This window comes from Hippopotamus amphibius, chromosome 5, assembly GCF_030028045.1.
Source record: "Hippopotamus amphibius kiboko isolate mHipAmp2 chromosome 5, mHipAmp2.hap2, whole genome shotgun sequence".
NCBI lineage: Eukaryota > Metazoa > Chordata > Mammalia > Artiodactyla > Hippopotamidae > Hippopotamus > Hippopotamus amphibius.
In genome coordinates, this window is record NC_080190.1 from 159,737,648 (window position 1) to 159,755,019 (window position 17,372).

Genomic DNA, 17,372 nt, shown 5'->3' on the forward strand with positions numbered 1-17,372 from the left:
TGTGTCGTAAGTGTGGGCCAACCTCCATCAATGTCTTCAGCGCTTAGCATAATGCCTGGTACCCAGTTGGGACTCTCTAAATATTTGTTGAGTGAGTGTTCTAGGACCAGTTGAGGCAATTCTCTCTGGACTCCCATGAAAGTAGGTCCCATAGCCTTAGATCAAGCTGACTGTATTTAGAACTTGGAATACTTAGCATACAAAGCACACTGCTTATCACTGTTATGTACCCATAATTAATTTCTAAAGGCTGTGTGATTTCCAAAATGTAAATCATTAGGTATATGTTATTTTGGGAGCCAAACATCTAACAGTGGCTGTTTTGGAGAGAGTAAATCCATCTGAGTCTTGGTTCAGTTACAAGAATGACTAATTTTATACTAGGTTCTCACATGATTCAAAAGTGTGAATGACTCAGCCCATTAATATCCTTAGCTCCTGTGATCTCCCCCTCCAGTGAACTAATAGCTATAAGGCAATGATGATAAATGGAGGAGGAGACCTTGACATTGCCCTGTGGCAGTAAAATGACACACTTTGAGTAACTGCATATGTGTACAGTATTGTTTGAAAGAAACAATGTATTATCATCATAAAAATATTAAAAATTGTATTTTAAAGCATGTTTCAATAGAGGTAAGGACCAAGTTTGCTTTTTGTTTTCCTACCATTGTTTCTTTTACTCAGACAACAAGCCTCTGTTCATAGGAACAGAGCCACCAGAGGCCTGACTTCATTTGTACAGTCAGCTCCCTGATTGCCTTCCCTGGCTGACAGACGAGAAACACTGCGGTCACTGGAGTGTTGGGTTCCTATTAAATGTAGCTAAACATTCACAAGTGATTTTGAGCTGACTGAGCAGTTAGTTGGAGAGTCTGTGGAACATTTGACGATTTGTGTGTTTTGTCCTATCACTGTTCCATCTTTTTGAAACAATTCATTTAACAAAAATCTGCATATTTTGGAGTCAGCACTTTGTGAGTATCTGGGCTCTTGCTGAAGTCCCCAGTGACCCAATCCCTGGTCCAATGGACACTCCTCATTTCCTATTTATCTTGACTTCTATGCAGCATCTGACAACTCTTGAAACACCCTAGACTTTTGGGACACTGTTTTTTGTTTGTCTTAACTCTTACACTTTTTCTTTCTAGATGCGTCTAGCTACCCCATAAATGTGGTATTCTCCAGAGTTCTCTCCTTACTCCTTTTTTGTTTGTTTGTTTCTGTTTATTTCATTTCCTTGGTAATCCCATTCATTTCCACGGTTTCCGTTAAAATCCATCCCCTGATTTCTCCACATGGATGTTCATGTCATTGTGCGGAGCTGAGGGCCGGGCTGTCCAGCCACCCTGGAGATACATGTGATGATAAACACAACACTAACACCTACTCCTCACTGACTGTGCTCTGCGACAGACAGCTCATCAGTGCCGTACTGCTTCATCCCGTCTATGCCTCTCCACAGCACTGTGAGGGAAATGCTGTTATTATTTTCTATCTGCAAGTGAGGAAATTAAAGTTGGATGCATTTGGTAACTTTTCTAAGGTCATTCAGTTAGCAGAAGAGCCTGATTTTTAATCTCAAGTCTAGAGCCCAAGTTTTCCATTAATACTTGGGATTAACATGTCAGAGTGGAATACTTTACTTTCCCCTCTCTTCCCCACACTCACCTTTTCCCATTATTCTCTGTCCTTTTTGAAAGGATCGTATTTCAGCCCTGAAGTAGAAGTCTGGAAATTGCACCAGACCCCCAAAGATTGTGGATCACAATAGTACTTTGCTTTTTATGTCCAAAATATCTTGTTTACATTAAACAGAGGTTTCAAACTCCTGGCTTTAGGCTGATGTACTGTTTGGACTATACATTGTTTTAAAAACCAAAAAAAAAGAAGGTCTCAGAAATCTAGATTTGTAACTTTTCTTTAGAAACCCGGGCTTGCTCTCTCACGTGGCAGCAGTCACCCGAAGCTGTGCAGCGGCTTCCTCTCACCTGGGGCTGCTACCGGCTACTTCGACACGGTCCTCACCACTTCCTGTTGTCCTACACTTCTTGGGGGTTTCCTCAGATCCTTACGTGTCCAGCCCTGTGAGCATTTATGACCCCTGGTGAAAACTATTGTGCTTTCGCAGCTGGTCTTCTCCCCTCTCTAGTTTTTGCCCTGGTACTTGAAGGATTTTCTCAAATGAAATCTGTTACTTGCTTTCTCTTAGTGTTTCTGATTTGTGTTTCCCCACTGGCTCCTTCTCAGTCCACAAACATGTTGAAGGCTCTATGCTAAAACTGGAAGGAAAGAATAAGAAAACTTAACATCTATTATGTGCCAAAGTTAAACACTAACTTGGTGTAATTAATTCTTCATGGCACTGACGTGGGCGTTCCTGGTTCCTAATTAATAAGTGAGAGAAACCCAAGGCCTAGAAGGACTGTCCCCAAATCCACAACTTAGAGACCTAGGCCTTCCTGATCCCTAGGTCCATGTTCTTTCTCCTCCATCACGTCGACTTCACTTCAAGCTCCTGTTGAACCAGAGGTACAAATAAACAAGGGTCTTTTGCTGTCTCTTTCCCATGATCTGCTTCCCATCTCTTCTTCCCTTGCTGCCGCACTTTGTTCACTTGCTCGCACGGAACTCCCTTAGTCCCTCTTCTCATGTCACCACAGTAGAAATTGGCATCCCTGTAATTCACTAGTTCATGAAGGTCATTTGAGCACCTGCTGTACAACAGATAGTATACACTGGGCAGCAGTGAAATAATCCTTGCCTGAGAGACGCTTCACAGGCTAGTAGGTTGAAGCAGATAAATAGTTCCAGTGCAGTGTACCAAGTGCCTGGTAATTAAACCCAGTGGTTTCTTTTTAACCCGTATCTTTCTTGAGCTATTTTGCATCATTTTTTCCAAAGGACAAGCGTCTCTTAAGGAAATTTTCTCTTTTCTTTTCTTCTTGGACATGCCTTACTCCTGGTTTTCTTCTTTGCCTTTTTTTAGGAGGTCCTTTTTCATTTCTCTTCTTTTTCTTCACATGCTCTCATTTTTTTTTTTTTTTTTTTTTTTTTTTTTCCATGCTCTCATTTTAAATGTCTCTCCAGCTACTTACTAGATCTTTCCCCTTAGATGTTGTTCAGACAGTCAGGATTGCCCTCTCTTTCCTAAAGAAAATTTTATTTAATTAGTTACCCACAATAAACATTAAAAATCTTGAAGTCATTATCAATTTCTTGTCTTCCTCTCACAAAATGACTCAGTGATTCTGCTTCAAAAATAGTGTTACAATTTGATCTGGTTGCCTGCCCTTCTGCCATTAGTTAACATGGTCCAATAACTTCTTTCTCCCTTCTTGTCTTAGTGCATCCTCTATGCTTTAACTACAGCAATCATTTAAAAAAAATTAAAAAGTTCTCAGGGTATTATTACTTTATTCCTTAGAATATTTTAGTGTCTTTCCCTGCTGCCTATCAGGTCAGGCTTCACTTCCATAGCCTGGCTCCCAAAGCTGTTCACCACCTACTCCTGATCAACTGATCAGCTGCTCTGGTCTTCTCTCCTGTTTAGCTACAAAGCTTAGCACAGAGAGGGCACTCACTGAGTAAGTAGGTGGTACTTAAAAACCTGACCTTTTCTCTCCCTGGGGCAGTATTAAATTCTCTTTCTGTAAATATGGTGTCTGCTAAGTTTACTTCGCAGTAGTTTCTATCATTTAAAAATTATAATAGTGTAAAGATTAACAATCTAATGGGTTGGCCAAAAAAGTTTGTTCAGGTTTTTCCATAAGATGTTATAAGCTATTTTTAAAATTCTGTTTTAAAAGTTCTTTAACCCAGTATATGAACTGAACTGTGTTCACCCAACATTCATATGTTGAAGTCCTAACCCCTAATATCTCAGAATGTGTTTGGACATAGGATCTTTAAAGAGATAAAGTTAAAATGAGGTAATTGGGGAGCCTCATTTTAATTCAGTGACTGGTGTCCTTTTAGGAAGAGACTATTTGGACACAGATATATACAGAGGGGAGACTGTGTCACAGGGAGAAGATGGCCATCTACAAGCCAAAGAAAGAGACCTCAGAAGAAACCAACCCTGCTGTCACCTTGGTCCCAGATTTCTAGCCTCCAGAACTATGAGAAAATAAATTGCTGTTGTCTAAGCCATCTAGTCTGCGGTACTTTGTTATGACAGCCCTACCAAACTAATACACCCCGTGACTTAAAACTGAGGTTATAGTCTTGTATCTAGGAACTTTATCCTTAGGAAAGGGATGAACTAAGGGTCTAACAGATCCTCTCCTCTCATCTCAAATTTCTTTGAGGTGTTTTACATTTGTCCTAGGAGAAGAGGGCCATCCTTACCTTTTTCAGACTAGCACTTATGGTCAACTAACTACTATAAAAGAAAGGCTTGTTTTCCCCCCTCTTGGGATTATTTATCTATTTATCTTGCAGATACAAACAAAGCAAGAAACCATTAAAAATGTAGTTTAATCCCCATTTATTGCATTGATTTAAATACATAATGTTTAATATGTGTTTTCCAGGCTCTCATTTTGATAGCTATAGTACAGTAAGTTCTCTTTGCAATGGATAGCTATGCCATCTGCAGCATCAGATTTCCAGAGAAGATGTTTGCTGCAGTGAATTTATGTGCTTTAGAGCAGTTCTCTTGAGGTTCTGGGTGTGGGGGAATAAAGTACTCTGAATTGCTAAATTTGGTGAATTCAAGCTTTCCTAGTCATACTTCAGGTTGCTCTGTTGTCAACCTCAAAATGTCTGTCCTCTCCATCCCCCTCCCCCACACCTGTCGTTGAACTAGAGAAATTAAGTATATTGAGTAGGTTGGAGACTTTGTTGGAAAAGACCATCAGCATTTACTGATACCTGCTCACATCAGATCTTTTCTGATCATTGCAGAGTAAATAAAGTAGTTTCATACTGATCAAAGACCTTGAGAAGGTTCATCTGTATGCCTGCCTGTAATGTTATACCCTTAACATCTCAGGTGGATATGAGTGAGTTTTATTTTATAAATCCAGGAAGAGAACCCATAATTCTTTTCTAAGAACTCATAATTTATTTTCTGTGTCTACTCTGACCTCTTCATGCTGTGATCTTGAACTTGTTTCATTTCGTTCTGTCCAGTGTAGAGGTAGAGGATAGCTAGTCACCATGCATAATAGCTTTTATTCTTGAGATATAAGGCATTATTGAATTGCCTTTCTGCCTTCTCTTTTCCATACTGAGCTTTATTGTTTCTTTAGCCTTACAGGACTTATTTTAAATTTTTAATTACGCATAACTTGTCATTAAAGATTCTTTCTGTTTTTCTCACCTCTCTGATGGTGGATCCAGCACTGGTTGAAAAGACCAGTGTGAAGACAGTTCCTACACTCTGTACTTTAAATATAGATTTAGGCATTTTGGTTTCATGCTTAATTTTCATTTTTGATTTAGCTAATTAAAATGCATAGCAATTAAACAAAAGATTATCTAATTCTTTCCTCCATGACAAAAGGTAATCAAAGCAGAGGACTTGCAGATAGTCTTTTGACTTTGAGTGGTAAATACAATTCTTTCAACGGTTCTGCATGTTTGAAAATTTTATAATAAAATATTGGGAGGGAAAAAAAAGAATAAAGATTGAGAGTTTAGCCTTGAACAGAATAGGGGCACTTATTCCGTGTGGCAGCAGATGGTGGAATTTCAAGGTTGAAGTCTCAACTTGTTTTGTGAAGCAGGAGCCACTCTCACCTGCTGGGGCTGAGGGCCAGAGAAGAGGAATGCTGAAGAGAATAAAGGATGGAATGAGCTCTCGGGAGGAAGGAGAGGGGACTGAACAGACCTAAGTGAAAGGAAGGAGTTGTCACGCTCAGGTTCTGGTGAAGGTGGAGGATATGGTTGCGCCGGTGTGAGATTTTCCCCCAGTAGCTGTCTGGACACAGCCAGTTAGCAGGGCAATGAAGGGATAGCTTCACTATGGGATGGATTGAAACAATGGGATGGATAGCAAACTATGGGATGGATTGAATGATTCCCTCCGCTGCTCACTAGCAGTCTTTTCTGAAATAAGTCCCAGCCTCTCTGGTTCTCTGTTGGGGGGAATGCTGTTTTCTATCTCATTATATTTTTATTTGAATGAAATGAGAGAAAAATACTGGTACAAAACTGTGTCATTGTTAACATTTAACTAAAGTTATTTTACTGTCTTCCTCAGGTAAAAGAAGAACGCCCAGAAAAAATACCCGATCTAAAATTATTAGTGGAGAAGAAGTTTTTGGCTTTACAGAATAAGAATTCTGATGCAGACTTTCAAAATAATGAGAAATTTGTACAATTTAAACAACAGCTGAAAGAACTAAAGAAGCAATGTAAGTCAGCATGCTTTGCTTTGCTTTGGCTTTTTGAAATTAGGGAACTGAGTGAACAGTCCCAGAAATCTAATTTTATAGAGTTTGCTTATATGCTTGGCTTGACCCTCTTTTCTCAATTGCTTTTTTATGTTGTTGCAGTACTGTATTTTGTCTAACTTTGGTTCACATTAAAGCAAACAGTTTCCACAAAGTGCTAAGATTTCCCAGCAGGTAGAGAAAGTTACACTATTATTGTCCCACTGCTGGGGAGGAGGATGGGAAAAGTAAAACTGAAAGCTATTTTATTACAATAACGATTTTTCCAATATTAAACTGCTGTGCCAGGATTTAAAATAAAATATCTTAATTCTAGTTTTGCTGTTTTAGAGTAGTAGGAGCAATATTTTCTCAAATAAGACACCCACATTCTCTTGATCCCTTCTATCTTGGTGGTAGTATAAATTCCACGTGATTTTTAGATCTGTTGCCTTCCTAAGAAACTTTCATCTACTCAGGCTTTTAGTGAACATAATTTTGATTTAAAAATGAGAGTGGAAAAAATTATTAGTTGTAATCTTTCCATAGACAACACTGTCTAAAGAAAATCTTGTAGACAGTATGGGCAGAAATATATATTTTCTATACAGTGAAGTACATATGTCCTTTTTTTCTCACTTTTTTCCCCATATAATCCACATAACGATTTTATGTAATTTTATTGTTTTCACACTAGCATCAATTCTTGTTCTTTCTTTTAGGTTTGAGGCTCTTTTCTTCCTTAAAGAATTGAAGCAAATAACTTTTTTTTTTTTTTTGACTTTAGTTTCATATCACCTTCATTTGCATGCACACAGAACAGGAATGAGTAAGATATAAATTTACTTCATGTTCATATTTGTACTTGGTATCGGGATTCGTATTTTGAAATAGGCTTTCTTTTAAATATAAGCATTTTCTTTAAATTGATGCTGAGATCTCAAAAAATCACTGAGGAAGCTGCTTTACTTTTGTCTATTTTACAAATAACTTAAGTTTCACAATTTGGAATGTTTTGCAATCATGATGAGACTTTGGCTTTTACTGTAGATTTAAACAGTAAGCATTTTTTTTTCCCACATTTTAAATCTATTTTTTTGTTCTTCATTGAACAACACAGCTACCAAAATCTCTCTAATATAATTTGCACTGTTACTGCAAATGGGTAATAATCCCCTAAATGGATAATAATTTGCTAGTGCCTTTCTGGTCTTAAGATGCTAGTGCATTGAAGTTTTGGTCTTGGTCAAAATAGCCAAATGTATTTTATTTTTCTACTAGTAGCCAGTAATCACAAATTATGGCAGATTTAGCATCTAATCATAATCCTTGATTTTTTTAGATATTTTATAATACAGATTAAAGGACAGATATCCCAAGATAGAAATGTCTTCCTACTTTGTTATTGTTTACAAAGTTATTATTTCATAAGAGAAAACTATAAAGATCTTTAGAATCATATGCTCATGTGGAAACACTTTCTAATTAAGAATATATGATTCAAGAAAACGATAATTATTGGAATTATGGTTATTGTTTCTTTAATTCTCTCTCAAATCGAGGGTGAGGGAGAGGTTTCCCCAGGCCAGCAGTACACATCATTTGTCTAGACAGTTAAAGCTTATGACAAAGTAAATTTATATTGAAAGAAAAGCTTCCTAATATAAGGTTTCCTTACATATGGTAAGACTAGAGTTAAGGCAACTTTCCCTTTTATTTCTCCTAAAGAAATCTTTTAAAAAGTTTTAAAATCTCAAATGGTTGAACAAGCAAAATATTAATACTCTCTTAAGAGGCTCTGTAAGATGTGTATACTTGCAAAGTGTGTGATTTTTAGTGATTATCAGCGCTGTCAATTAAACTTGCATCATGCCTACTGGATTTCATGTTTTTAGATTTAACGCTAGTGAGGATGCTGGTTAGCACCGGGCTCCTACAATTTTTGTGGAGCCAAGTCAAAGGGACTGTGATGTATAGCGAAGCTAGTGAATCTGTTTCTTTTGAGAGATGTTCTGAAGGCAAGGAATTACAATAGTAATTTTTTTTTTAAGGTTGGAAAAGACAAGCCAGAGAGAGATACTTGCATCTAGTTACCTATTTTGACAAAGGCTAAAGTGTTTTTCTGGTCTGCACATAGCAGAAGAGTTCTTTCATGAACATCACACCACATTTTCACCAGCTTTATTATATAAGAATATAAATTGCATGGGATTAAATTTTACCAAATCAGGATCTAATGAAAGAAATGCCAGGAAGCTCTTAGGTTGGGGGAAGTCCAAGAAGGAGATTGATATCAGGTGGTCTGTCAGGTGCCCTGAGCTGAGGAAGTGCCCTTACTCGGCCAGCAGGAGTCAGTTAATCCCACTGTAGCTCAGCAGCTGGTTCTCAAACTGTCTAGTCTCAGGATCCCCTTACATTCTTCAGATTTACTGAGAGCCTCCTGACAGCTTTTGTTTCCATGGGGTTTAGCTGTTGGCATCTAATTCAAAATCAAAACTGAGGAATTTTAAAAAATGTTAATCCAGTTAAAAAATCAATCATAAGCCTGTTACATGTTAATATAAAGAACAGTGTGACATATAAACTATGTATTTTCTAAACAAAGAAAACTTAGTGAGAAGATTGGCATTGTTTTTCATTTTTGCAAATCTCTTCAATTTCTGGCTTAATAGAGGGCAGCTGGGTCCTCATGTTTGCTTCTGTGTTCAGTCTGTTGTATGCTGTTTTGGTTGACGCATGCAAGGAAGATCTGGCTTCACACATAGGTAGTTGGACTTGCTGAAAGGATCTTGCTGACCACCTGAAGTTCTCACTTTGAAAACCACAGATTTAGGCCAGGGGTCAGTAAATGATGGCCCATAGGCCAAATCTAGCCTACCCCCTGTTTTTCTATGGCCTGCAAGCAAATAATTTTTTTATATATTTTTAATATATAAAAAAACAGTATTTTTTAACTGTTGGGGGGAGAAAGTTGAGAGAAGAATAATACGTGATATGAAAATTATATAAAATTCAGATTTTTATTGGCATGTAGACACACTCAGTCATTTACATGTTGTCTAGGGGTGCTTTACACAATAATGGCAGAGCCGAGTGGTTCATCAGAGACCATTTGGCCCACAAAACTTATGTTTACTATCTGGCTCTTTACTGAAAAAGTTTACCAGCTCCTGACATAAACTATAATCAGAAACAAGGGAAGGTTTTTGTTGTTGTTGTTGTTTTAACTTTAGATTTTTTTTTTTTTTTTTTTTTGTAAATACCACACATTTGTCTCAGGTATGTTTAGAACACCATGTGTGCCTGCCATATATGAATCGTTGCAGCTGGTGCTCTGAGATCAAAATAAGGCAGAGCCCTGGTACTTGGAAAAGACAGTATATACAAACATGAAATAATGTGAGAGCCATGAAAACAAATATTCAATCAAAAGCTAAGACAAAATGTCAAAAACAGTTATTATACAACATGGGTCCTAATGGAGAGAATAGGAATGCAGATCTTATCTGTGTTAGTTGATCAGCACTGCCTGGAACTGTGTGTTCAAAAAGATTCTGAGGCTGAGTGGGGCAGTGCAGATAAAGGGTGTTTACCATCCCTAGAATATGAGGGTAACAGATTCATTATACTCATTTAAGAATATGCTTACTCTAAAGGTCACATACTTCAGTTGTACACAGTAAGGTTTTTTAATAATTATTTGTGTCTTATGGATATTGCCAGGCATTCGATCCAACTTCTGTGGATAAATTATTTTATCCCTGAGTACCCAGTGTCCTGTGTATTAGAGATATTATGTCTGCCCCAACTTCACAGGACTATTACCAAGATTAAATGAGATAGTAGATCTTTGCAAACTCTGAAAGCTTATTTTAGATTTAAATTATTTTTGAGAAAGAGCTAGTACACCATAGTGAAAAGAATATGAGTTTAGCAGCCAGAAGACCTGGGTTTGAGTCACTTAATAAGTAGCGTGGTCTCTGTACCACTGCCACTCATTCTTCTTAATTCTAATTCTTGGAGTCATACAAATCAAGATTGTGATTGAAGATAATTTTTATACTTGGTGGTGGTGGTGATAAATGAGCTAGGGAATAATTTCACAGAAAAGAATTCTGTTTCCCTAAATGGTAATCATGTTCTTACTAACCAAGTTGTAAAATAAACACTATGACTTGGTTTAGGGCAGACAGAACCAGGCTTTGTTAGATGAAATTATTTTCATTTATCTGAACAATGTGTTCATGTAATGTTCTCTCTTCCTTGCCTCTTTCACTTAAACAGTTTACACTATTACAACTCATGGTTTCCTGCAGTTTTAACATCAGGAGAACTTAATTAGAATATGCAGACACCTCTGCATGGACACTTTCTCAAGTCATCAAGTAATCTTTTTGGCATCCTTTATTCATTTACCTGTTATATGATTAGCAGGCATGGAAGTTTTAGTGTAGGTCATCAAGGCAGAAATTGAGGGCATTTGACAATAATTCATACTTAGAAACCCTTGCAATTTAAGGGCTTCACCTTAGTCAAAATAGAATTTACTGTGAATCTGAGATCTTTAATATTAAAATAATCTAATATGAAATGTGATTTTGATGGTACCTTTAAATGTTAAAATAGCATGTCTTTTTTTTAATGCAGATTTGCTAACCTGAAGATGTTCACCACAAATTTAACGGTATATTTAGGTCATATAGGAGATACACAGAATATAAGATATGGAGATATTTGACTCCATGAGTGAAACTCAGAAATCAATTTCAGTGATAATATTTGTCTCCGGATATATCTACAGACATAGGAATTTACAGTGTAATCTTGTACTCTATGGGTTCACAAAATAACTGTGTACCTTCCCCTGAAACATGCTCGTTATAGATCTCAAAACTGAGAAAATAGGGAGTGGCCATTCACTTCACAGAAGGATTCACTGAAGGATCCCATTAGGTAGGGAGTTTCTTAGGAACAATAGAGTACCTTTACCTTACTGTTCCTTGTGGGTGGCTTACCCCTTCCTTCAGCATCTATTCAAAGCTGAAGTGTAGTTCCATGTGGGTAGGGACTTCCGTGTTTTGCCTACTGCTATATTCCTTGAGGTCTAGGCACATGGTATATATAGCACAGATCCTTGATGGTCAGAGAGTCTACAGCAGAACCATCATATACTTGAGAGCTTATGCCCTATCTAAAGGGGACCCCTGCTACCTGTGCCAGTCCCTTGTTGCTATGAGTGAGGGTGGACCCAGTGTTGCCAGCTTCTTTTGGAAAACCCAGAAATTGAGCTGATTATTTTTCAGTTACTAAATTTTAAAGACACTGTGCAAACAAAACTGTCAATTTGCGACCTTTGATTTTGCCTTCTCATAATACCATTTTTCAGTGCCTTGCTATGTACTTAACAAGAGGCATCAGCATTAATTTAGCCAATTAACAGTAGACGATGATTTCTTCAGAGAAAGGGATAGTTTTGCTTCCTGATACTTCAAAGTAAGGCCAGAATGTGCATTTCATGTCATTTGGGCATGTGGAGTAGAAACCCAGTGGATTCTATTGAAAAGCAGGTGGAGATTTTTGTGATGAGGGGCCAGGTATGGGAGTCCCTCCCTAACCCAGTTGCAGGTGAACAGTAGAGTTATCGAGAAGATTAGCACCTTTGAAGATTGGGAAGGTGTGTGTGAGTTTTGAAGCCGGGAAGGAAAGAGATGAAGAAGAAACAAAGGTGGTGCCAACAGGGAAAATGGTTGTGCCCAGAAATATGTTGAGTGCATTGAAACTAAGCCAGGTGTTGACCAGCCTGAGTTAATCCTGAGCCCCTTCAGCCTATAAATCTCTTTGTCCATACAGTATAACTGTCTATCCAAACAACGTGTATTTCTGGCCTACAATTAACCAAAGCCCAAGACCCTTTAAGGCAGGACTAATTTCTTACTCATCATTCCTTTTGTTCCTCATCTAATCAGAGCTCAGGTATTATTTATAGAACAGAACTATTCAACTAGAAAAAGAGGGTCAGAACCTAGTTAAGGTAGTCTGATGGTAAAACTTCTTTTCCTTTCAATACTGTGTCATCAGTAGAGAAGAAGATAAGAAGAGGAAGAAAATTAGCATATATAGGGTTGGGGTCTAAAATCAGCAAAGGTTAACGACTTTCATTGTCTTTGAAAATCCTTTATTCTTTTAATTACTCAAAAAAGGCAACATACATGATTTTGTGTTTGTGACCTGTTACAGTGATGTATTGGTGTAAATGTATAGTATATGTAGTAATGCATAGTTTTTATTACCATAGTAGTATCCTGCTCAGAAATTGATACTCACTTTGAGTGACTGATTAGAACATTTAAGCAAATTTACAAAAATTTGAATTTGCTGGCTCTTCTGTAGACAGTTCTGTCTTCTCTGTGGCCCTCAGTTGATCTTCATTTTTTCTTTGATGTTGATGACACTGTCACCATTTATTTGCTGGGTGACCATTAATTGTTGGGAAATGCTAAAAGTAATAAGTTTCACAGCAGAGATTGACTTTTTCAGCCTGGATTGCATCCCTGGCCTGAGGACTCATGCTCAGAGTGAAATTTATGCCCTATGCAAATGTTTTATTCTTTGTGTATTTGCCTCTCTCCCTCTTCCTCTTCTCTGAGTCATTCTGTCTGATTCTTTTTTGGCTCTTTCCTCCCTTCTGCTTTCTTTGTGTTTCCCACTCCATACAGTTTCTTTTTCCCGTAGGTCTTTACTTACATCAGTGGTAGCTAAATGCTACCATTCCCATCTTAATGATGAAGCAACGTCAGAGAGATTAAGTGACATGCCCAAGTTACAAAGCTAGTAAACAGTGGAACCAGAAGACAGGAGACCCCAGAGGCAGAGAGTATTAGGAAGAGGTGTAACTGTCTTCTCTTTTCTGTTCATAAAGTTGTTATTTCCTAGGAATTTTTACATTTTAAAGCAGATTTGGGGTACCAAATAAATGATTGAATTAGTGAAGAAAAAAATGAATCCAAATTAGATTGATTCTGTTGTGGTGGAGTTTTAGTCAGGAGCTGTCAGGGAGCTCTTTGGTAGTGAAAACTTGGCTTTTCTACATGTGCATTGTTAATAAACAATAAAGATGCCCATCTGCTCCACCTTCACTCTAGATTTTCCGTAGTCCTTTCAGAAAATGGTAATATTAGAAGTAATAAACAGGCTTTGTATAGTGCCTAGTACATATGGTATTTAATCAGTGCTTGTTGAATTAATGAATAACATACAGGCATTGTTTGAGGGCCTACCTATGGAAGGGGTATGGTATTTGCATATGTTATATACGTTATTGTTTATTTCTCACAACTCTACAAGAAAACTATACCCATTTTATAGATTAGAAAATACGCAAAGAGAGGTAATATAACTTCCCTGATATCATAAGTGCTAAAATTCAAACCCAGGTTTAGGTGACACCAGAGTTCATGTTCTTTTCCTTATATACCACACCACCTCTTAAAAACACTTCCATGTTTTTTCTCTTCTCTCAATTCAGCACTTCATTCATCTCTTTAAAACTTGATATGTCCTAGGACTCTTAAGTAGTAAACATTTTGTTTGGGTCGCTCAGATTATAGATCTACATTGATGTCCTCTGATGAAACTGGTAGACTCCGTTTCATCTGGCTGGGAAAGAATCTTGCTCAGTCACTTCCATTTAGAGATCAGGGAGTAGGAATCCTATCAGACATTATATAGAGTACTTTGTGCATGCTTGATATTGCCTTCAGAGTAGCCCCAGAGAGAAATATTTTATAGATAAAGAAGGTAGACTCAAAAGGCAAGTGGTTTTGTCAAGGTCACAAAATAAGTTACAGAGTGAGACCTAAAACTGAGTCTTCCTTTTCCAGATCCCATGGCTCTGGGAATCCATTCAGTAAATAGTGCCTAAGAATGCCATTTCCGGTGTGAATAGTTGCCGTGCTGGGGAGAGAGAAATAGGATATTTATTGCACCACAAGTTTAGAACAAATTCCATGAAATGTAGTTCAAGCATAACAACAGTAATCCCATGCACATACATCATGCCTTTTAATCTTTGTGACATCCACGTGCAGGAGAGGAATGGGTGGAGAATGCACATTCTGCTCTTAGCTGACTGAATCCTGGAGGTGACATATTTACCCAGTGTCTCACAGTCAGGAGGTCACATGGGTAACAAATACATCTCTGAGGAAAGGGGAAGCTTTAGAATGAGAGATGGCTGTCATTAAAGTTATTAGGAAAGAAAGGTTCAGTTATCAAGGGAGAAATGAGTCAGCAGCAAGTTTAAACAACTGTGAACTGAACTGTGGATGTTTCTCTCCCGGTGGCTTATTTTGGGAAAGTAAAATGCCATCCGTGCCCAGAAAGCAGCCTGAACCTAGAACAGGAGTAGATGTCCTGGGGACGATGCACATCATGCTTAAGAAAAGAATTGTCCTGTCAAGTTATTAAGTCCTGAGGTTGGAAGGACTTACATTTTAATAATGTAACATAATGGTGAGATTAGTATATGATGGGTACCCATTTGCAGGTGACACCCTCCCCCCACCCCCAACTCCTGGCAACCACTGTGGGTTTTTTTTCTCCATATAGCTTTGATTTTTCCAAAATGTTGCATGCATGGAATCATACAGGGTGTAGCTTTGTAAATAGCTTTTTTCCACTGAGCCAGTGCATTTGAGGTTCATCCACAGTTTGTTGCATTGTGTTGCTGAGTAGTACTCCATTGTATAGATGTACCGTAGTTCATCTGTTCATCTATCCAGTCACCAGTTCAAGGACATTTCAGTGATTTCCAGCGTGGGGCCATTATGAATCACACTATTATAAGCATTCGTGTACAGGCTTCTATGTGAATGTAAGTTTTACTTTCTCTTGGATAAATATCCAGGCATGGGACCGCCAGCTCGTATGGTGAGTATGCTTTTAACTTACAAGAAACAGATTGTTTTCCAATATGGTACCACCTTGCATTCCCATCACAGTGTATGAGAGTTGTAGTTGCTGTGCACCCTCACCAGCACTTTGGCTTATTTTGCTTTTGTTTTTAATTTTAGCCATTCTAATAAGTATGTGATGTTATCTCATTGTGAATTTAATTTATCCTTTCCTAGTGACAAATGATGTTGTCCATGAAATTCCTTTTTATATATACATTTTTCATATAATGTTCATGTTTTTCTGTTCATGTATATCCTACATTTATTCTTTAATTCATTCAAGAATCACTGTAGATGGTGTGCGGCAGTGCTTCTCAGTCTGTCCGCACACCAGCAGCAGCAGCAGCAGCTGGAAACTTACTAAAAAAAAAAATTTTCAGGTGCTCTCAAGAGCTACTGAATCGGAAACTCTGGGGATGGGGCATAGTGATTCTCCTGTAAGCCAGCATTTGAGGACCATTGGTTTGTAGTAGTGGTACTTACCCATCACTGATTATCAGTATCAGCTGTGAACCTTAAAAATACAATTAGAGCTCAGTCCCCACCCTCAGAGATTCAGATTTACTTGGTGTCTGATGGGGCTCTAGACATATTTTTAAAGTTCTCCAAGTGATGCTAATGTACAGTCAAGGTTGAAAATAACTAATCTACTACAGGTAGGCATTGTCGAGGACACAAATGTGACTTCTAATTCCAAATCTCATATAGCTTGTTATCTAAAAGGGAAGATCCAGAAATACACAGCATGGTTTTAGGAACATATAAATTACTCAGTAATTACCTAATAAATTAAATAGTACTTGGTGTTCTGGGTTTGAATGTAAACCGACTTTATAATTCCATATCTGCGAGCCTCTTTTTTGTACTCCCGTGTTGTACTTTGCATTCACTCACTCAGCCAGTGTTTATTGAGTGTGCTGGGAATGCAGCAGTGAACAAAATAGACAAGTCCCTGTGCTCATGGAGCTTACATTCTGGTCTTTGGCACCTAGTTAGCATCTACTCACTGTTTACAGTACTTAGGTGGAATACGGTATACCTCTTCACAGCTCTAAAATAGGGTTGTCTATTCATATGCATAATTGATAGGCTTAATGATCATGTTTGCATGTTTTTTGGTATATTCACGTATTGTCCTTGTATTTGTTAATATTAGTCATGAAATCCTTTTTTCTTGATAACTTTTTAAAGGCATGTATTTAATCAGCTCCATTGATAACTATGTTAAGGGTAGAGACTCTCAAAGCCGTGGAAAGATCCTGGAATTTGGAATCAGGAAATGTACACTCAGATTCTGGCTCAACCAAATAATAGTTTGTATTTTTGATCAAATCAATAGAATTGTACATTTCTGTAAAGTTTGGGTCATATAATAATAATGCTTTCTAGCCCACAGAGTTGTATAGGGATTAAACCAGATGTTGTAAAATGAAACGTGGAAGTGTTTTATAAATTGTAGTATACTCCCCCCAAATATTAGTTTCCTAATCTTTTTTTTTAAACTTGCTTAAAGGCACTAACTTTAATAATTTTTATTTCAAAAGTTATACATTTTATACATCGTTAGCAGTTGGCATAAATCCTCAAGTGCTAGGAAACAAGCTCAGAGTGTTTTAGTCATTTTGTAAAAGTGTTGAGATTGTAATGAAGGATAAAATAGGCTGTCAAATAGTTCAGGAATGTTCTGTCATTGACAAGGGTGTGAACAAAAAATGCTGATAAGGTAACAAGTCATTTTTCAGTACAATATTGGTTTTGGCAACCTTTTCTTGATAGGAAGGCAGAGAGTGAAGTGTCAGGAACAGCCCTAGTCACATAATGAACCACGCTGCGTCTGGTGAGATATATTCATTATGAGTGGATATAATGGAGCAGATGTAATGGAGCTGCAGCTTTTATCACTGTGTCCTGCATGAGCCTTTACCATATTAGGGATTCTCTCATACTGTACATTTAACTGCAGAGGACCTGCTTTGTGTTTTTTTGTTTTTGTCTTGTAATCACCTGGTGACTTATTTCAAATTATATTTTTTTAGTG

The 17,372-nt window shown here is 37.6% G+C and overlaps 1 protein-coding gene across 2 annotated transcripts in view; it reads left to right on the top strand.

Annotated features, from left to right (window-relative positions):
* NSMCE2 (NSE2 (MMS21) homolog, SMC5-SMC6 complex SUMO ligase) overlaps positions 1-17,372 on the top strand; it is a 212,349-nt gene that overhangs the window by 65,557 nt on the left and 129,420 nt on the right. For both annotated transcript variants that reach the window (XM_057737092.1, XM_057737094.1), the window contains exon 4: positions 6,209-6,362. In XM_057737092.1, the coding sequence (XP_057593075.1) occupies positions 6,209-6,362 (154 nt within the window). The remainder of the gene's footprint in view (positions 1-6,208; positions 6,363-17,372) is intronic.